At 34.8% G+C, this 21,522-nt stretch overlaps 1 protein-coding gene across 15 annotated transcripts in view; it reads left to right on the forward strand.

Annotated features, from left to right (window-relative positions):
- NBEA (neurobeachin) overlaps positions 1-21,522 on the forward strand; it is a 499,798-nt gene that overhangs the window by 251,128 nt on the left and 227,148 nt on the right. For all 15 annotated transcript variants that reach the window (XR_009818508.1, XM_061993741.1, XM_061993751.1 and 12 more), the window contains 3 exons: positions 3,752-3,816; positions 16,841-16,949; positions 20,526-20,692. Coding sequence is in view for 14 of the 15 variants with exons in the window: in XM_061993741.1 (XP_061849725.1) it covers positions 3,752-3,816; positions 16,841-16,949; positions 20,526-20,692 (341 nt within the window). In the remaining variant the exon portion in view is untranslated. The remainder of the gene's footprint in view (positions 1-3,751; positions 3,817-16,840; positions 16,950-20,525; positions 20,693-21,522) is intronic.

Below are 21,522 nucleotides of genomic sequence, written 5' to 3' on the forward strand. Positions count from 1 at the left end.
TTTGGAAAATGACAAATTAGTTATCCACCTCTAAGATCAAAGATTGAGTGAATAAAAAGTGAACTGGCTTTTAGGATTAATAGCCATACATAAGCAACACGTGTTAATAATAATGTTGGTGCTTCTTAAATGAAGAACTATTTTTCCAGTCAGTCTACAAATTGTGGAGATGAATGTATCTTCTAATGCATATCTTCTGTCTGTATTAGAAGATATGGAGAATTTCTACAAGGTGATGAAGGTCACTGTTGTATCACCTAAATAAATTTGACCATTTCTCTACACCTTTTTGAATAACGTCAATGTTTTTTGCAATAGTGCCTTTTTTCTTGTCTTTTCTTCTAAGATTGCAATGAAATATTCCTCTGGGAATCTTTAACTTTGTTTCCAAGATAAATGGAGCAATTGCTACAGGTGATCACAAGGACAATGGATCTATGTGTTTCCAAGAAAGTGAAAAATTAACATATTACTTCAAGTCAAGGAAAGAGAGGAAAAATGAGGCTTTTGTCTTGTGAAAGTTAAACTTAAAAATTTCTATTACCTTTACTGCATTGTTAAAGTAATATTTACATAAATAGTGTTGTGAAAGTTTCACATTCTTTTTCTTTCTGTCATTTGGCTAGAAGCCCAATGTATTCCAATAATTGCAGACTTGCCTTGCAGAAGGATGTCAGCAGTTGTTCTGCACCTTCCTTATTGTGGGAAATAGTTGCTTTTAAAATGGATGACCTATCATCAAATCCTAAAATTGATCCCAAATTTTCTTGAAAGTGTAGACCAAAAATACAATTTATTTATCAACCATCAGCAGTTTACATGTGAGTGTGAGAGTTGTTGTGCATGAGGAATAGTTTTTTGTTTGTTTCAACTTGAACAAAGTTTAAAATGAAATCATATATCCTCATTCTTTTTTTAGTACAAAGAAGTGATAAGTGTTGTCAGTTTTGAACACTGTCTGTGTTTGTTAGTCTCTAAATGGGCCTTTATCTCCAAATCTTCTATACCCTACCTTGTTCTGAGAAGTGTACTGCTGGCAGTAATAGTCATCCCCCCTGCCCTATCAATCAGAAATCTAAAGGGAAGAAAGGCCAATACATTCTTCATACATAGAAGAAATTCTCTGGTACACAATTTTGTTTTAGTCTTCTATTAATTCAGGATGTAATTGGCATCAGCATTTTTGAGACACAGAAAAGGCTCCCAACTCTTGTTTAAAAGCTCAGAAGATTCACGATACGAACTATACCAAAACCACCTGAGATGTAGTGTGGTCATTCAAGCACTTAGCTGCTAATAACCAAATGTCTATGGTATGATTCTGCTTGCCCATAGCATAAATTTTCCAACCACTGTCACTGCATCCATTACGTCTGGTATTTATCTTTCAGGTTCTTGCATCTTGAGGATGAGAAAGATTTTCTATGGAGTCTAAGATAAACAGAATTGCTGTACATTCTTTGAGCATATAACTCCATCTTAAAGCGGCTTTTAAAGTGCATGTATTAATCTGAATGGCCATTGTAAAGGCAACTGTAATGATGGCATTTCTAAGTATTTCAGTTTACTGTTTGGATCTTTTAAAAAGAAAATTAAAAAAAAAGAAAAATGAGGTGCCTCTTCACAAGTACGATTCACCTCTCAAAATCATAAATCTCTTCTATTAAATTGTGTTTAAAACTGAGAGGAAATTTTAGTAGTAATAATTATTCCCTTGTGTAATGAGAGTTGGGAGTTTGCAGTGAAGTTTGTAATAGCAAGTCTGTAGTGAAGCAATGCATGAACCATGAATCTTTTTCTGATTTTGTATCATGATGCTTTCCACTAGTCTTTGGTATATAGTTAGGCAGGCTTCACATGTTTTTATCATGAATAATTACGTTTGATATCTTGATGATATTTACAACCTATGAAGATATAAGAAGATACTAATTTGCTTCTACATAGATACCTAATGACTGTTTATTTACGTTTACATATTTCACCTAAAATCCATTTAGCCATTTTGGATGTATCTGATACATTTGCACTGATCAAGAAGATCTGACAAAAGATTTGCAAGAATCTCTTGGTCTTTTGCAGACACAGGTAGACCTTTTGTCTCTCTTAAAAAATTAGCATGCTTTTCTTTACCTGTCCTAGGAAGTCTCTTTTTTTTTTCCTTCTCTCTTTTCAACTTCTTTTCTAAATTGTAGTCATACCCATTCTGCATCACTGACTGTAGAGTGGATGTCAGGAGGTTGGGACATCCCTTTTTTCTATTTTAGCTAACAGGACAAGGGGTAATGGGATGAAGCTGGAACACAAAAAGTTCCACTTAAACAAAAGAAAAAACTACTTCACTGTTCAGGTGAGGGAGCCCTGGCACAGGCTGCCCAGGATGGACTAGATGATCTCTAAAGGTCCCTTCCAACCCCTACTATGCTATGATTCTATGAGTCTATAGCGGCTGTGGTGCAGAAAAGCATCTCAAAAGAAAATGGAATTAATCAAGGATTTTAAAGTGTACAGTAAAAGGCTCTGGTTAAAGAAGAAGAGGAAGAAAAACTACACCTTAAATATTATCTCTAACCCAGACTATTGCTTCTTAAAATGGCACTAGGCAATTCTTAGCTTCTCAGAGTGACTTTATACTATACCAAGGTGATTTAATTACTCCCAAAATTAGATCATTAAGCTTTCGTCAGTTACTCAATTTGGAAAAGAGCAAAATCAGCAGCACTGAGGAAGGGACCGATTACAATGGCTTTGTAGCCTGCAAACTACTCCAGCTTCCATAATCTGGATTTAGCTGGGTAAATGGGTTAAGAGTGTGTCATTTTGGGCATTTAGAGGCTTGCTTCTTATAAAACCAATCATGACTACAAGATTATTGTTACTGGGGTTTTTTTTAAGATTTAGAACTTTGTCAAGTCTGTGAATTTTCATAGAATCAGTATTAGTGACTAGTTTTCACAGCTGTTCTTTGAGAACATTTCCTTATCTGTACAAACCTTTTTTTTGCCTATATCAAGAAACAAGCATTGAGAATATCTGCCTGACTTTTTAGTCCTGGAAAAAATGAAATGTAAACCAAAATATTCTGTAAATCTCCCCATTTTTGTTTAAACATGAAGTCTCAAACTAGAAAATTTCTCTCTGAACTGTGATCCAGCCAGTGTATTTTGCTTTCTTCTTACTGTATAATGAAAAGAAAATGTTAAATGAAAGTTTGAAAGAATTATCTAAAAAAAAAAAAGTAATCTTTACTTGCTAGAAAGATCTCTTGACCTTTTTTTCATTGTCAATAGTCTGTTGGTGTGATAGAGGCAATGAGTTGTATGGCAAAAAGCTATTTGTGATGCACTGAGAATTTCCTGTTTAACTTGATGGTATATGAGGTAAAAGTTGTTACCTTGTAATATCTACTAGTTGGTTTAAATCAGTTTCAAGCATTTCCCTTGGAATTAGAGACTGTATTTGTTTTCAGTTATAATGGGGAAGAAACAGAAAGTGAACTCAAGGAGGGATAAATGGTACACAGATTATTGTCTGCACTATAAGATAAAATGTACAAGGTTATTTATTTGTTTGTTTGTTTGAAAATGAGAATTAATTACAGTTTTTACGTGATCAAGTGATTCTTCTGTCAGAAAAATGGTGAAAAAAAACAGAAAAAATATTCAGACTCATTATGTAGTCATCAGGGTCAGCTTCAGAAATGTGTTTTAAAATCCTTGAGTTTTGATCATGTTATATTTTATCTTCTTAGGAATGGCAAAATTCTATTCAGAAGAATGCAGGACTTGCATTTATTGAGCTCATCAATGAAGGAAGGTAATTAATTTTAAAGCTTTTGAACAAATAGTCATTTTGCATTTATTCCATCAAATGATAATACTTCCTCACCATCTGTTCCAAAAAGACTGTGAAAAGGCCTATTTAAGAGATTTATTGCACAGATACTCTATATAGTAAATATTTCATTTGAAAATGTGTAAATTCTAAAAATTTTGTTTATTGACAGAAGGAAATAGAGCTTCTGTAAGCTGTATATAGATTTGAGTTTGTTTGAGAATTGGACCACTGTTTTCCAGAGCAGCTAAATTGTTTTACCCAGACAGTCCAGGGAGCCCAATCTGTAAACCCATCTGCTGCTCCATCTGTTTTAGGAGCACAGCATTCATTGTACAGACACACTTCTCTATACCGTAATTTCATGAGGAATTATTTTATCTGGAATTTCTAGTTCAATTTGAGTAGTATAAAACACACAGGATACTATGTTTGTGAAAGCTTCCTTGCTTTTGAAAAATGTTATGATACTTTATTATCAATCCTCAAGTAATTTTAGTATCTATCTTCTACTCTGTGCATTGTTGGTCAGTACTTCCAGCCAGCAGGCTGACCAGCAAAAGGGAATTCTTTGGCCTTCCTGGTAGTGGAATGCCAAACAGAGCCACTTGTGTAATGTGTATGACTAATGTTGGCCAGTACATTAAAACCATTTGGATCTAGATGTCTTTATATGTGCAGCTGAAAAACAAAACAAAAGAAAACAAAACAACAATATGCCTGTTGAAGACTTGTCATTTTATTTGTGATTTCTTGTCAAATTTTTTCTTTATTATAGGATATTTTTGGTCTAGCTTGTATTTCAGTGATTAAATCATGCATTCATTTAAAATGAAGTTTAGAAAATATCAGAGCACAGGAATATCAAAATATTCGTATATAGAAAACAGTAGCATGTAGCTTTTTACCTAATTTTTGGTTGGTGTAAATTCTCTTAGATGCCCTGTGCACACTGAAGTTACATCACAATATAGCATGTGGAAATATAGTCCTTTCGTTGGAAATTCTTGCTGCGAAGTGGCAATGCATGTTTACACCACAATAGGGCTCACCTGAGGGAGTCACATGCTGCACATTAGACTGTAAATATTACACAGTAATAGGCTAAATAATTATAGTAAGCTGATGTTCTTGGACAGCAATATACAATCTCATTATGATCTTTTTTTATTTTCTCAGCCAGGCTAGTGAGTTCAGATATTACTGTATGCTTGCTATTGGTAAAGTACTAATTCTCAACAAATCCTACATCTGCATGTTTTTAGCATTCAAGTTATTATCAGTGGACCCTCTACTCCTTTCTAACAATAAGTTTTCAAAACATACTATTTAAGAACTCCTACTTAAATCTAAACATAACAATGTGTAATCAAACTGACCTAATACACGTTCCTTCATATAGTTTTGTCAGAAATGTGTTTTAGAACAAGCATGTGTGCATTACTAGAATGCTCTTCTTTGCAATCAGCCCATTTGTTTTTAATTTACCCTTTTGGGTATAAAGGTAACAATCCTGTAACTGGAAATTGTTATAAATATTTATTCTGTTTAATAGCTAAACTTGTGAATGCAATTCATCAATCATAGCTAGACAATGCAATTGTGCAGTTGTCAACAATTAACGGGACATAAACAGTTGATGAATGTGAAGCTGAATTAAAGTGCTCCCTAGGATAACCTGAAATTATAAACTGGATCATTTAAAGGAATCTAACAAAGGATCTTTATAATTAAAACAAAGCAGGGTTAATGGGATGTAAAATTGCATATAATCACTGTGCAATAATGATTGAATTTTAAATTATTAAAAGCAAAATGAGACCTAAGAATATTTTGAAGGACTTTCTGAGTAAGATTTTGAGACTCCTGGGCAATTAATCGACAGTTTTGAGAAGGCTTTTTCTTTTGAGAAAGTGTTTAGATTTAAAGTAGAGGATCATAATTTTGAATATTTTCTGTTAGATATCTATCTGTTTTAATATATGGATGCTACAAGGTAGTTTTCTAAGTACCTAACTTTTGTTCCTACTTATGGTAATTTAAGTGCCTTTGTTAGAAATGTCCTGAAGTAAATATTTCTGCTTAGTTGTAGCTAAACAAAATATAACATCTATATTCCTGTCACTTTAATAAATTGAATTTTCATTTTCAATTAATTGATTTACTGTGTTTGTTTCTGGTTTTGTGTTTTAGATAACGGTTTGCTAGGCAGGTCTGAATGATCATAGAATCATAGAATGGTAGGGGCGGGAAGGGACCTTTAGAGATCATCTAGTCCAACCCCCCTGCTCAAGCAGGTTCACTTAAATCAGGTCGCATAGGAACATGTCCAGGTGGGTCTTGAAGACCTCCAAGGAAGGAGGCTCTACAACCCCTCTGGGCAGCCTGTTCCACTGCTTGTCCTGTTACTATCTACTATAGGAAAGAGGGATGTCCCAGCCCCCTGACACTCACCCTTTAGATGTTTATAAATGTTAATAAGATCTTCCCTCAGTCTCCTCTTCTCCGGACTGAACAGCCCCATTTCCCACAGCCTTTCCTCATATGAAAGATGCTCCATTCCCCTGATCATCTTGGTGGCCCTGCACTGGACTCTCTCCAGCACTTCCCTGTCCCTCTTGAGCTGAGGAGCCCAGAACTGGACACAGTACTCCAGATAAGGCCTCACCAGGGCAGAGAAGAACCTCCCTTGACCTGCTGGCCACACTCTTCATGATGCATCCCAGGATGCCATTGGCCTTCTTGGCCATGAGAGCACATTGCTGGCTCATATTTAGCTTATTATCAATCAGGACTCCTAGGTCTCTCTCTGCAGAGAATTATGCATTTGTAGAATCCAGCATACAAACACTGATACAGCTTTCTAAAAAACAGGAACTGTTGTAACATTTTTTTAGTATAGCAATAGTATATGAGTATAGATTTAAATAAATACTTTCAGGAAAAACATAGAAAAATATAATTTAAAGTGTAGAATAACACTATCTATAATATACTTGTTAAGATTTTGTCATCCCGGTTATGATCTCAAACTTCAAGCTTCTTTTTCATCAGTCTCATGCTATGAATATATGATGCTGAGGGTATCACACATGTCAAGAGCTTCACTGATAACACCTTAATTAGGATTTCAGATTTACATTAAAGTTTAAACATTAAGCAAGATTATGTGTTTTAAGAGCTGGATGCCTCTGCAATGTTGGCTGTAAAAAGACACATGAAAAGAGTTCTTTAGGAATGATGTGGAAGGGAGATTACAACCCACATGTAAGTGGGGTGGTGATGGATGAGGTCAAAAGAAAAGAGTGCAGGGTGACAAGAACAAGAGATACAATAGAAGCACCCACTCAAGTAAATGTACACAAATGCATACAGCTTGGGAAAGTAGTAGTAGATATTACTCCACATGCAAGCACTAAACTGTGACATCACTGGAAGTCATTTGATGTGGTGGGATAGCCTGCGCTTCGTGACATAAGTGTCACCATGGACTTATACAAGTGGATGACATAGGATAAACCAACTAAGAATGACACGCAGCTGGATCTGCTATTCACTAGCAAGCAAGAATTAATTTTGAATGTGATAATTAATGGCACCTTTGGCCATAGTTACCATGAAATATTGAAGCTCAAGATCCTGAGGGAAGTGATGATGGAGAGTAGAAGAGTCAAGGCTTCATGATTGTATATTTTAGCTTATTCAGGAAACTAATAGACTAATAGAAACTAATAGACTAATAGAAACTAATATAAATCTGAGGAAATATGAGACTATATTTCATCTTACATTTAAAATTGTATCTTTATTTCTGTAATTTCATCTCTGTACCTAAGTCTGCTTTCTGCCTTAAGCTATGAAAACATATACTTTTTCAAATCCACCTACTTGGACCTCCAAGCATGCTTAAAATTCATGGGAGGACTTTTTCTTTTAAAACTCATTTTATTGAGAGGTTTCACTAAGTTCCTGGAAAGAGTAGAAAAATGTTTAAATAGACTGGAGATTGTGTTTGTTTCAATTTAGATAAATTGATGATTAAATCCTGAAAGGAGGCTAATGAAGACTTACATTCTTTCCTCGTTACCTCAACTGTGATTGTTGAGTAACTGCAGCAAATTTTCTTTTGGATATTCTCTGTTGCAGTTTGGCAGTTCTGATATGTTTGGTTTGTGGTAAATGAGGTCACAGTCATTATTCACTGTCTACAATATTTAAATGTTCAGGCCCTGTGTTAAAAGGTATATCTACAGTGCCATTTGCCATATTTGATGTATGATGTGCATTTAGAGCAGGATCCGTAGATACTCCTTGAAGAACTCATTTAGTAGTTGAGTCTAAGAAGTATGGATAAAGGATACTGTCTTGAAAATTATCTTGACTACAGGAACCTTGAGGTCAGAATGGGGAGTCCAGGAATGCAAGATTCTGGGTCCTAAGACAGCATGGATATTTTGTAGCAGAGGGCTACTAAAAGAACTTGCAAAGGATTCCAGTCTGATATGCAAAATTATTCTGATTATTCTGTCTTTGATGATGTAACCAAATTATGTTGCTGTAGTCACTTTCACCAAGAGATTGGAGGAATCCTTTATCATCTGCGAGTTGCTGTATACACTCATCCCAAATGTCCACTTCTATTGGTAGAGAATTCCTGTCATAGGTACTATCAAACCAGGCACAGAATCATAGAGTCACAGAATCTTAAGGGTTGGAAGGGACCTCGAAAAATCGTCTAGTCCAACTCCCCTGCTAGAGCAGGACCACCTAGAGTAGGTCACACAGGAATGTATCCAGAGAAGGAGACTCCACAACCCATCTGGGCAGCCTGTGCCAGTGCTCTACAAATGTCTGCATTTCTGCTCCAGCTGAGGCATGAGCTTGAGCTTCCTTTTAGATACGATTTTTTATAATCTCTCATTCTTTACTACATCTGTCCTTGCCTTGCCTCCAGACTAATAGTCAATTTATGGTAGATTAAGCATACATTGTTATGGTAACCATATTGGGCTCAGTACAGATGGAGTTCTTAGATCTGTTACAAATTTTGGGGCATCCTCTCACCTTCTAGCCTTGCATGATCCAGTTATATCTCAAAGGGGAAGCTGATTCTGAGATGCCTCCTATCTTAGTTGTAACTGCTGGTCTTGGATATTTACTCGATGGCCACTATTTCAAAGAGGCAGATTCTTGTTGATTTAGAAAAGTCTAATGCAAAACAGAAAAGCTTTATGAAGAGTGAAATAGATTATTTGTAGTGAACTCGAATTTCACTGAATGTTTTATAGCTTCTATGGCATTTCTGAAACAGTAATAGCTATCCTTCATGAAGTTTATCTTGCTAATGTTCTCATGTAGTCCAGTAGCCAGTCTTTGCATGCTATAATTTCAAGCATTTCTCTGGTAAATTCTTCATCATCGCCCTTTTGCTAGAAATCAGATCTCCATGTTAGACATTATCTTCTGAAACTTATAGGAATTTACTTTCAGAGTATTTATAGCAATACTGCATCTTGTAGAACTTCAAATTAGGCCAGTTTATGACTCCTATTACACATTCTAAGTGCAATGATACGTTTCATTTCTTATGAATGCCATTAAGAGTAATAATTGTCAAAACAACTGTGTTTGGTGAAGAAGTGGCATATTTCCAGGCTGCTTCTTGGAAAAATTATACTATGGGCATCTGATGAAAGTAAGTCAGAGAAACATCTGTTTCCATGGACATGTGAGTTGGCAGAACTTCAGGAATTAGTAGAGGAAGCAAGATCTTAGCTAAATTATAACAAATGTTCATTTTGTAATCTGTTTTGAAAATTGCTTCTTGGAATGATCTGCTTTTTTAGTTTATCTCAAGTGAAAGAAAGATTGAGTAACATAAGCACGATTGTTTTATCTAGCAGCGTAACAGCTATGAACTCTTTTTCTGTCTCTGTTAGACCATTATTAGGAAGAACTGACTGCAGGACAGCAAAATCACATTAGGGAAGTTAGTGAGATATAAGTTTTCCTCCTTCCATTATGATAGATGTAAAAATAGCACCATTTATCACAACCTATCCCAATCCACATCCAAATGTATTGCAAACCTTTTGTGTTCCTTACACGTTTCCGGGACAGTTTAGGTACAGTCTTATCACTGACTTTATTTGCAAAATTCTAAAATATAGTATGAAAACTACTCACAGGCTCTGGCTATATACCTGCATGATTTCTTGGAATGTGGAACTCCACAATCCAGCCTTTTTAAATGCCAATGTCTGAAAAACATGGGCTTCTGATTTATGTCACATTTTTCACAACTTATAATCTTTTCACAACCTATAAGCACTCTGGATATCTAAAGTAACCTTGCTGAAGACAGAATTCAGGAAAGGAAGACACATGGATTTAAAACAACTTCTTACCAACTCTTAAAGAACTTCTGCAAAGAACTCACGTTTATGAATTGGCAGGTCAAGAGACATACTCACCCTTAGTCTGCTCATAAGTCTGAGATATTCTTCAATTTTTAAGTAGTGTGCCATTTACTCTTCTTCCTGCAGATACTTAAACTCTGTCATACTTGTTTTAATTCTAGTTTTTATTTCCATTTTCTGTACATTCATCCAGAATTTCACAAGAATCTATACAAGTGCACTAGGATTTTAGCTACAAATTATTTCAGGCTTTGTTTGTGGATTCCTTACTGAGTCTGTCAGTTCAGTCTAAAACCAAATCAAACCTATTTCCTAGTAAGAAATTTTTACGTTTGTGGCCATTAATAGAAATCAAGCTTGTCTTGGTAGAGAGAAACCATAAGCTACCAAATCAATATTTAATCTCTACCTCATATGGTAAGAATTGCCACTCAAGGAGGATAAGATTTTTGCTGATAATTAGTTTCTGGTTGAGATCAGCTCATCTGGAGGGGGAGACAGCTTCAGTTCTGATGGGAGTTTGAGTAGTGCACTGAAGAAGTAGTCACACAAGATAAACCCAAACATTATTCTAATATCTTTTTTCTTTTGGTAAATCAGGAATTACCATAAAACAGTATAAGTATAGCGTGTCTATGGTAACACTTTTTATACAACTCCTTAGCCCTTTGAGAGGACTACTTGTGTATAGATCAATAATGATGACCAGAAGGCCTGATTCATCGCTATCTCAACATCGATCTATCTTACCAGGTCTTTTGAGAGTGGTGATTGCTAAGGTGGGATGAGGATTTTTCAAGGGCAAGTGACAACAGTGCATGTAATTCAATCACAGGAAATTTTCAAATGATAGTGATAAGAAGATCTCACCAAAGAAGATGTTTTATTTCCCAAAGAGAAGAAAAATGGTGCTACCCTCACATTTCTGATCTTACCTCTGCTTAGCAAATATATATATATTTTGTGGTTACTTGGATTGTTCACTACAGTACAGGATGCTGGTTTCGGAAAGATGCAGGGAATAGATTTTCCTCAAAAAGGAGTGCTGTGTAAACATCTGTGAATGGGGAACATAGTTGGATATGTTACAGAAATATGAATCAGAGTATATTGGATGAGTTTTTCAAACCTGCATTAATATAAATATTACACAATGTAATATGTTTCATAAATATTTTACACATTAAAATATTTGGAGTTCACTTTATTGAGAATATGTGCTAGAGACTGTTGGTTAGATTTTTGGAAATATCTGAGTAGGTATAAGATCAATCTACGACCAAATTTTCTTGTGCAAAATAGTAGAATATAGGCCTAAGGAAAAAGAAAACACAATTCTAGAACTGCATCAGAAAAAGTATTTACATTGAAATAATGCAATGTCAATGTTGTTATGTAAATAGTGACTAGAGCTTGTCTAGAATACTTCTGTCAGTTTTAGCTGTGTACTTGCAGAAACCATAAAAACAGTGTATGAAATGAGAAAAAGCTCAAAAGGAAGTCTCTAACTGTTTTGCCATAGAAGAAAAATCAGAGAGCTGATTTACTTAGCCCAGTGAATAGAGATAGATGGAATATCAGAAGGTCAGCAGAAGGAAGAATTGTGTAAACTTAAGGGCAGCATTTGTATAAAGTGAAACAGTAAAGACTGCTGAAGAATACATCAGGACTGGAAAATAAAAGGCTTTTAACCTTCAGAGGACCTTCCAAAGCTATGCTGGAGGCAAACAACTTGATCACATTTTCATAAAGTGAAGACATTTCATGAGCTACATTTTATGAAAATGCCTTTCATAAACTAGTTTATGAAAGACTTTGAATAATGTAGCTGCATGTTACAAGGAAGGAGTGAATTTGCTGACCTAGAGGTCCATGTTCCATTCTCTTATTTGCAGTGCCTGAAGGGAGATTATTATTATGTACTGGCAGCCTTTGATACTACTGAGTGTGTAAGATTTTTCGTGGTTTGGGATCCTTCTTGAATTATTTAAATTCTTTTTTTTTTTTCTATGAGAATCCAAAAGGTAGTTGTAAGCTCCAGAAAAGTCTGAGTAAAGATTTAGATAAATTGTAACTATTCAAAGGATAATGAAGTTACCATTTACGTTTGTCAGCTGTAACCCAGATAGAACAGTGTGCAAGGCTGTGCTGTTTCTAAATGAATTTTATAGAATTATAGAATGGTAGAGGTAGAGGCTGGAAAGGACCTTTAGAGATCATCTAGTCCAAATTCCCTGCAGAAGCAGGTCCACCTAGATCAGGTCACATAGGAACATGTCCAGGTGGGTCTTGAAGACCTCCAAGGAAGGAGACTCCACAACCCCTCTGGGCAGCCTGTGCCAGGGCTCCCTCACCTGAACAGTGAAATAGTTTTTTCTTATGTTTAAATGGAACTTTTTGTGTTCCAGCTTCATCCCATTACCCTTTGTCCTGTTGCTAGATACCATAGAAAAAAGGGATGCCCCAACCTCCTGACACCTACCATTTAGATATTTGTAAATATTAGTAAGATCCCCTTTCTATCTTCTCTTTTCTAGACTAAATTTGAGATTCACAGTTAGCTGGCTGTGATTTAATTCAAATTTATCAGTAACAACTCTTTTGCCATCTTTTGTTTTGTAGAAATATAGTTGGAGAATACAAGATAACTTCCTATTAGAAGTAAAAATCAATACCAAAAATATTTTTAAGTAATATTTTTATGCGTCTTGAACAAGTACAGCAAGAAAATAAGTAAGTTCCTTTGCAAAAAACTCAGTAAGGCATTGGTCTCTGACCTTATAGTAGCTGTAGTAGCTTTCCTTTCAAAACTGACACGTTTAACAGCTTTAATGTATTATGTTTCTGGTTTCTGCCTGACGTTCTTGCACCTACAAATCAAAACATTGAGACCAAGGTTTCTTTTGGAGGCATGCAAGTTTTCTAAATGATGACCTAGATTGTAACCCTTATCTTTTTCAAAAGTCCATCTCTTTGCCATGTGATTTTAAGACTAGTGTAATTCTTAATCATTTTCTAGATGCAAAAGTATGGTTTACCTGTCTTTGAATTGCTCTCTTAGCTGCATACAAGCACTTAATGAAAGTGAAAAACAATGTGTCCCATATGAACACACAGTGACACAATGTTATTTAATGCTTATATAGTGTTGATAGACTATGGCTTCACTTTTTTCATAATCTCATAATGTGAGGTTACCATCTCATAAATATACTGACCCTGTACAATTTTTTGTCTTCTACTTGAAGAAATAGAGATCAGGGATAGAGATATGAGACTGTATGAAACAGCTGGCTAGATACAGTTGAAATAATATTTAGATATCCCATAGATAAAATGTCTGACAACAGACATGTCTGCAGTTTAAATAAAATCAAATAGCTAGGAGTGGTTTATGTTCATCATGCTTAAGGTTAGCATCTGCTAAGGTAATGTCTTTGTTCATCCTACATAGCACTTAGTTTAGCTCTTCCCTGAAACCTGTACAATTCCTGTTTCACTTTAAGATATCGTTACTATTATTTCTGTTTAGTTCAGAATGTTTGGTATAAGGGCTATCTCCTAGAATGATGTGTGTTGAGGTATGATGTAAAAACACCTGCAGAATTTTCTTAGGTAACATTGGAGAGAGTTGGTCCTGCTCTGGCAAGGGGGTGGACTAGATGATCTTTTGAGGTCCCTTCCAACCCTTAGGATTCTGTGATTCTGTGTGATTCTATGATTCAGTCTCATTGATGTGTCTTGAGTGAACTGTCCCTTGGACAATGCCTATACATTTACATGGAAGTTAGAGTGAGATTAAATATGAGCAAAGGCCAAACTAATGATTTGAGTGTTGTAGGCAGTCAAGACCCAGCGATCAAGCATGTTCCCTAATCTCCTCTTATTTGTCATCTCCTTGACTTTGGACCCTGAAGACCTGCAGCATTTCAAGGCTACCTGAAGTCTGGCTTAGTTTGACAAATGTGCTATCAAAAAACTGTAGCAACTCTGAAGTTATTCCCAAATATTCTCTAAGTCATTGGAACAGAAAGGTCCATTAGAGGTGTGTGAGGTACAGCTGGATTCACCAGCAGTTTCAGTCAGTTGACTTGAATCATCCGCTGTGTGTCTATAGAAGTTCTCTTTTTTTGTAAAGCTGATAGAGACTAGTGCCAACAGACCTTTTTTTTTTTTTTTCCTTTTTTATTTCTCTTTGCCAAGTATTGGTGGTATGGTTTGGCCCAGCTAGCACAGCAGCACCACGACAGTCTCTCGCTCAGTGTCCCCATTCACCCCCACCCTTGTTAGGACGGCGGAGGACCCAACGAAATGGGAGTAAAAAGATAAGCAAGATTGTTGTGGATTAAGACAAGGGCAGGAAGGGCTCGCTGCCACTTATGGTTCTGGGCAAAACAGACTCCAGTACTCGATTTAGAGAGGAAAGTAGGAAAGTTTATTCTACAAGAAACAGAACGGAATAAAAGCAAAAAGGGAGTAGAATGATGAGAAAATTACAACCAGCATTTTAAGATCTCCCTCCCCCATCCCTCCTTTCTTCCCGGGCCCAGCTCACTGCTCCCAGTTGCAAGCAACTTCTTACAGGAGCCATCTTTACAGCCCCTTCCCCCTTACCAGAAAAGATTATCATGTCAAACTATGACAATTGGCTAGGTATTTATTTATAACTTATGTAAATTTACATGTCAACATTTCTTACTACAGCTAAATACGACAAAGATGAAGATGGTATGTATTTGTCATTGCTCATGAACAGAGACAGCTTAGATTGATTTTTTTGAGTAGAAAACCTATGCCCAGATGTCCGAAATAATAAACCAAGTGCATCGAAACTAGTCTCAGTCTCTTCTCACCAAATTCTTTGTGGTAGGTAGTGTCTTAGCAACCTATTAAGTTTGCCTAAAGTCATTTGGAACTAGAAATCCTGCCTGGACCACGGCTGATTCAAAGATACTGAATTTGCCCAGTGCTCCATTTATTTAATATTTTTTTTAATTTAAGAAGGGATGTAGAGCTAGTAAACTAGTAAACACTTGAAATATATGTCTTCAGTTTTGAAATATTAGCTAGTTGCTTATGGATCGTTGATGTCATATCAAAAATTTCACGAAGACATGTAATGCAAAATTTGATTTGAGATGTTAAACACTCCCTTTCAGTATTTTCTCATCTTAGAGATGCTTGTTAAAGGCATGAATGTTCATTCCTAATCCATATGTAAGAGCAATTCTAAACTTACCTCTTAACAATAGAAATCTGAACTCTTAACAGAAATAAAATACTAAAGCACCTTTTCCAGCAGCATAGATTAAAAAACGTAAATATTCATTTTGAAGAGTACAATAGAGTCTACTTTTTAGTCTTTTATAGTTTGCCAAACCCTTTTTATTTCAAGGATAGCGAAGGGTTAATTATAATAAACAAACGTATTAAAAACACGAACATCCACTGTGAAAACTTGACATAAGCTTACTTGTCTGTATCTCTAAACAGAGGCCTCAACATTTATATCTTCCCATATCTCACATCCATATTAAACATTAGCTCAGGGATATTTCCTTCCTTCACAGATGGTAGAACATACCAAAGCAGGCATAGAGCTCACATCTTTCCATCTTTTAAGTGTAAGATCTAGTAATCATAGGTTTCATTTTTTTAGAATCATGACTTCCATTTGTGATGCTAGCACTAGACACCAACCTTAAGGTGGAATTTGCTAGAAATTTCACATTCTTAATGTACGAATCTCTGAAAATTGTGTTTCCCTGACGCTACAAGAAGGAAAATCCCAGATTATGTGCCAATTTGACACAAAGAGAAACAGATCATCCTGATCTTAAACAGACCTGTCAGATCTTTGCATCCTGAAAGATATTTCTCCCCTGCTGATAAGAAGAGCAAAGCAATTTTAAACAGAACAGGCAACCTTAGAGGCAGACTGTAGGGACAAGAAAGTTGCTTCTGTTTCTCCTGCCCAATAAGATACCAGCATTATTAACACTACCGTGATGTTTACACTGACATTTTATTATTCATGTGGTGATATTTGGTGGTCTTTACAGGAGTCTTAATTTAAGGTGTCTAATTGACATCCTCAGTCTCTATCCAATATTAATCTATTTTTTCCTTCTTTGTAAATAAGATTTGTCTAGATCTGAGACCATGAAAACTTGGAAACATAATGACATTTTCACTCCAGTGAAAAAACATGTATTTGCATTATTTTGCAATTTTCATAGAATTTAAAGTCTTCATTAGTCTCATTATTTTAGGACTTTAAAGTTGGAATATATCTATTTAATGACATAATGTTATGAATATGAGTTTAAGCAGCTTTTTTTAAATGATTGCATGGTACTCATTCATACTGAGATTGCTGTTAAAAACATACTTAAAATGTAACAGGATTTGTTTGTGCTTTCACAAATGCAGAAAATTTTGGATAAAATTAAATTTTTCATATCAACTAATTTGACAGTTGCATTACAGGAGTTTAATTATTTTTTTCCATTTTAAGTAAATCTGCTGAAATAGCTTATTTGAAATACAATGAATACAAAGATTTATTTTGATTTTTCTTACTTTAGATTATTATGTCATGCAATGAAAGACCATATAGTACGTGTTGCAAATGAAGCAGAATTTATTTTGAACCGACAAAGAGCTGAAGATGTCCACAAGCATGCTGAGTTTGAGGTAAGCCTGAATGTTGGTGCATTTCTGCTTCTCTGTGTTCACTCAGTTATCACCTAGACTATAACTCCATACAATAAAGATTTTTTTTTTCCAAGAAAGAAATTTACGTGGAACTGGCTTTTAGTAGCTTTGGTAAATGTCAAACACAAGGAGTGGGTTTAATTTCTCATCTCCTCAATGAAATTCATGAAAACATTTACAGCTTGAAGAAAACCCTTAATCAGAATGCCTGAACTGATATGGCAGACTTAGATTCACAAATATGTTTTGTGATTTACTGCAAATAGTAATGCAGATCACATTAGTGATTTTTTTGGGGGGGATTTTATCAGCAGTATATATGAGTTCAGTAAGAGAGAAAAGCAATTAATTCATTTAAAGCACTTTACACAAAATAAGAAACAGAAATGTTTTCTTAAACAGAATCAGTATTTTGAGTTAATCTAGTTAGAACATTTGGCATTTTGGAATATGACCTTACATATCTTTCTTACTACTTAGGAATTATGACTATGGACTGTGCTTAAAATGTCTTTTCAAGTACTGGAAGTAACAGAGCAGCTAGCTCCTATAGATCATTAATATCTATAATTCTTATTCCTAAAATGAGCCAACATTTAATGTCTTTTTTAATCAATGAGTGTTGCAGTATACATTTAAATTACAGTCTTTGAAAATTATACAACTATACAAAAAAAAGGTGTGGTTTAACAGATATTTGGTTATTTCTTCAGGATTAACTTTGTCCCTGTTCAAAAAATTTCTATGCAAAATGATGTCATATAGTTAAAATTTCATTTTTCACATGACTGTATCAAATATGGTTTTGCATCTTTATGATGTTTTATAAAACATTTCAGCATCATTGTTTTTCACTGTTTAAAACCTGTCTGTGTTTGCATACATTTGTGTATATGTAAGTACATATGCACAAGCACACATTCTATGTGTTTCAATGCTCAAGTGACCTAATGTTAGAATTAAAATAGACCAACTTAGTATTGATGATAATAAATGGCTATATCAATTTATTCATCTGTCAGAAAATGTCAACAAGCACCTAGTAGCTAGAAATAGGACCCAGTAATCTTAGTTTTGATGAGGTTTTTATCTCCTTGAAACAGCTCTCTTAAATTTGCACTTTGGTGTGCTACTTCTTGTGCTCTTTGACCTAGTTGAAAAGTGTGAGACACAGAGATATCTGTTGTCATTTTGAATACACATAACCTTTACTTCATTTTGTCAGAGCAGACAGCAGACACTTGTCATATGGGATTGCAACAACTTTATTACCAAGCATATACTGGATATTTTGGACTTAGATAAAATCACATTTACAATTAAGTGTGTGTCAGAGTGAAGTTTCATATTGCCTCAACAATAAATAACATTTGATATTTATCAGAGCATCATGCAGTAACCTAAGATGACAATAGAAGATTGAGTTATCTAGTCTTTGAAGAATACATTGAGGTATAAGATCTGTCAGAACTCTAGACAAAATGAGAATATTCAATTAACTTCTAGCTTCTGTTAGCAAATAGGATTTAGAATATTAACTAAATTCCCTGAAGGAATAGCCTTAAGTCAGTCTTATTGTCTGGTGAAGAAACCAACACATTTTTCATATATAGAAATTTTCATTATATTTGTCACATGAAAAACCTCAGCTGCACATTTTAGATGAATAAAATCTGCAAGTCATAAAAGAAAATTATGGAATGTAGCCTATGTTAAATATGAAACTCAGATGTACTTAAATAAGGTGATGGTTAAACTCTGAAAGCATGTTTTGCATATCGTCCTTAACAATGGTAGTTATATAACCAAACATTTTATTATTCATCCTACTTGAAAGTAGTAGGGATAAAGGGATTTCTGGTAGTTTTCCATTGCATAATTGTAAATCTGTCATTTTATTTTAATAAGCCATATTGGTAGACATTGTGGGGTTTAGTACATGTTAATTATTGCTCTCAGCCAGAGAAATGAGTGGCTATTTTATTTTTACCTTTTAAACTTTAATTGAATCATTATGTGTGAAAGATTTGTCCCAGGCTGCACCAAGTTACTGTGTTGCCTGCAGAGTGGGGAGGCCATGGACCAGCATCTAAATTTTATCCTGTGACTCCAATTGCAGTCAGGGCCAGGGAAATTCCTCCCAGAGTGAGTGCTTCACAGTTAACTTTCATTTTCTTAACCTTTGTAATTGTTCAGGAAGAAAAATGAAAATTTAATTTTACTGTCCAATGAGCTGGTGAAATATTAACCTCATTACTAAGGCAGATCATTGTACTAATTGGTGCTTCCCTGTACAAGAAGATAAATTGAAAAATGAATTAACCCTTTATGAATTAGTGTAATGGTTGTTCTTCTCCAGATAGATTGCCTGAAATAATGGCTGTAACACAGTGGAAAGACCACTGTTTAAAATCTTACTGAATGCTAATGTGATCTGTACTAAAAAAGGTATTGTGTAGAAATATGAGGAGTAAACTACACTTTAGTATGAGATTAACTTAATTTTAATTGCTCTTTTGAATACTGGAAAATAGGATTCTAGTCAGCATTGTGTTAGAGCATTGTTGGTTAAACGTACTGAAATGGTACACAATAACTCTGTTTGCAAAAATGTCTCTTAAAAGGTGATTTTAAAATCTGCTGCTTTGAGAATAATCTAGCCTTTGTAATTCATGCCTAGAAAATGATGCTTATAGTGGATGGATTTATTTTAATTATTGTGCCCACATTTGCTTTGTTGAGACATTTTGAACGGATCTTTACTAGGAGGAGAAACTGAATTTAAGCTTCAAAATTATTTCAGAAAAGAAATTCTAAAAAATATTGTGATTATATATAAATGATTTATCAAGACTAAAATACACTATAGAATTTTGATGGTTTTAGAAACAAATTTGCACGAAGGTCAATAGCTACAGTTTTATTTTAGAGGTAGTTATCTCCTAAAGGAAACATGATAGAAATATGAGGGCTTTTTTTTTTCAGTTTAAAAGAGGGGAAATTTTTGAAACATTAGGGTTTTTTAGAAATGGCGATGTTAGGAAAATTTTTCATGTTTTGATATGAAATAGAAAATATACTCCTTAATTTTGTATTTGAAGGAGTTTCTGTTTAACATCAGCAATAATAAAATTATCAAATGGCTTTTTAATTGCGGATTTTATTGTGACTTAAAAACCAAAACCCATGTGCAATGTTTTTTTTCCTGTATATTATGCTATGGATGTTATGCCTGTGTTATATACCTGAAAACACACAAAACTTTTACAGGACTGTTAAGGCGTATCTGCTGTTGCACATATAGCAACTGAAATGTATAGCTAAATGTTTGTAATTACAATTCTGTTGTATTAGCCCATGACATTTCAATTTTTACATGTCCTAATTTCATGGATAATATGTATTAGCAGAACAGTTTAAATGAAATGGTGGGTCCTACTCCTCTTAAGTAATTTAATGAATACTTGTCATATTTAAGGAGTTTTAGTGAACGGTTATTCTAAGGTGATTCTAAATAGTCTATCTTTTATGAAATAGCTATGCTTTCATTCCCAGTCCCAGTGTGCTCAGTACGCTGCTGACCGAAGAGAGGAGGAGAAGATGTGTGATCATCTTATCAGTGCTGCTAAGCATCGAGATCATGTTACAGCCAATCAGCTGAAACAGAAGATACTCAACATACTAACAAACAAACATGGTGCCTGGGGAGCTGTTTCTCACAGGTAAGCTGCAATCATAAAATGAGATGGTTTTAAAAGAGAACTGATCATTGTATAACTAAAATATGCATCTATTAGGAGCTAGTATTACTATAATATATTCACTCTATTAGTCTTTTCTTCAGTGGTCCTTGAGAAGTCCTCTTTGCTAAAGATTCACAGGTCAAACTTCTTTATAGATTGCAGATCCTGAAACAAAGAACAGTCAAAATTACTTACCTATCAGTATAGAGTAAGTCAGTATCACAATGACCAGCAGAAGCAGGGCACTTGGGTTGCTGTGTAGTGCTTTCTTCTGCTAAATGTGTACTGATAATACAGTAGTCCATGCCAGCCATGCACACTCAAACTGTATGCTTGAAGCAAAACTTACATTGTATTTAAATGTAACATGTGCAGACCCGAATATAATGAAAGTGCATCTGCAGGTGCCACTGTTTAAAAAGAAATAAATAAATAAATAAGATGATTCAAAATAAGTAATTTCTAGTGTATATAAATGTTATTCTGGTATTCAAAGTTTTAATCAGAGATATGTTGTCTACTGTTTTTAAAGTTCATTCAACATAGAGGTGAAATTAAACATCTTCATATATCATGCCAGAAACCAGAGCCTTGCTGAATCAAAAAAATAGCTGGTGGCTAAGGTGCTGACCCGCATGTGGAAGACTTGAGCTGAAATTGCTCCTTTCCTTCATTCAGAGCAAGGTCCTGAACTTAGGTCTGCCATGGGAGTGCCCTGTCGGCAAAACTAGAGACTAGCAAGTCTCCCTCTTGTTTGTGCATTCTAGTTATAAATACTTGATTATTTTTTCAGAGTGGAAAAGCTCGAA

Source organism: Colius striatus, chromosome 1 (genome assembly GCF_028858725.1).
Source record: "Colius striatus isolate bColStr4 chromosome 1, bColStr4.1.hap1, whole genome shotgun sequence".
NCBI lineage: Eukaryota > Metazoa > Chordata > Aves > Coliiformes > Coliidae > Colius > Colius striatus.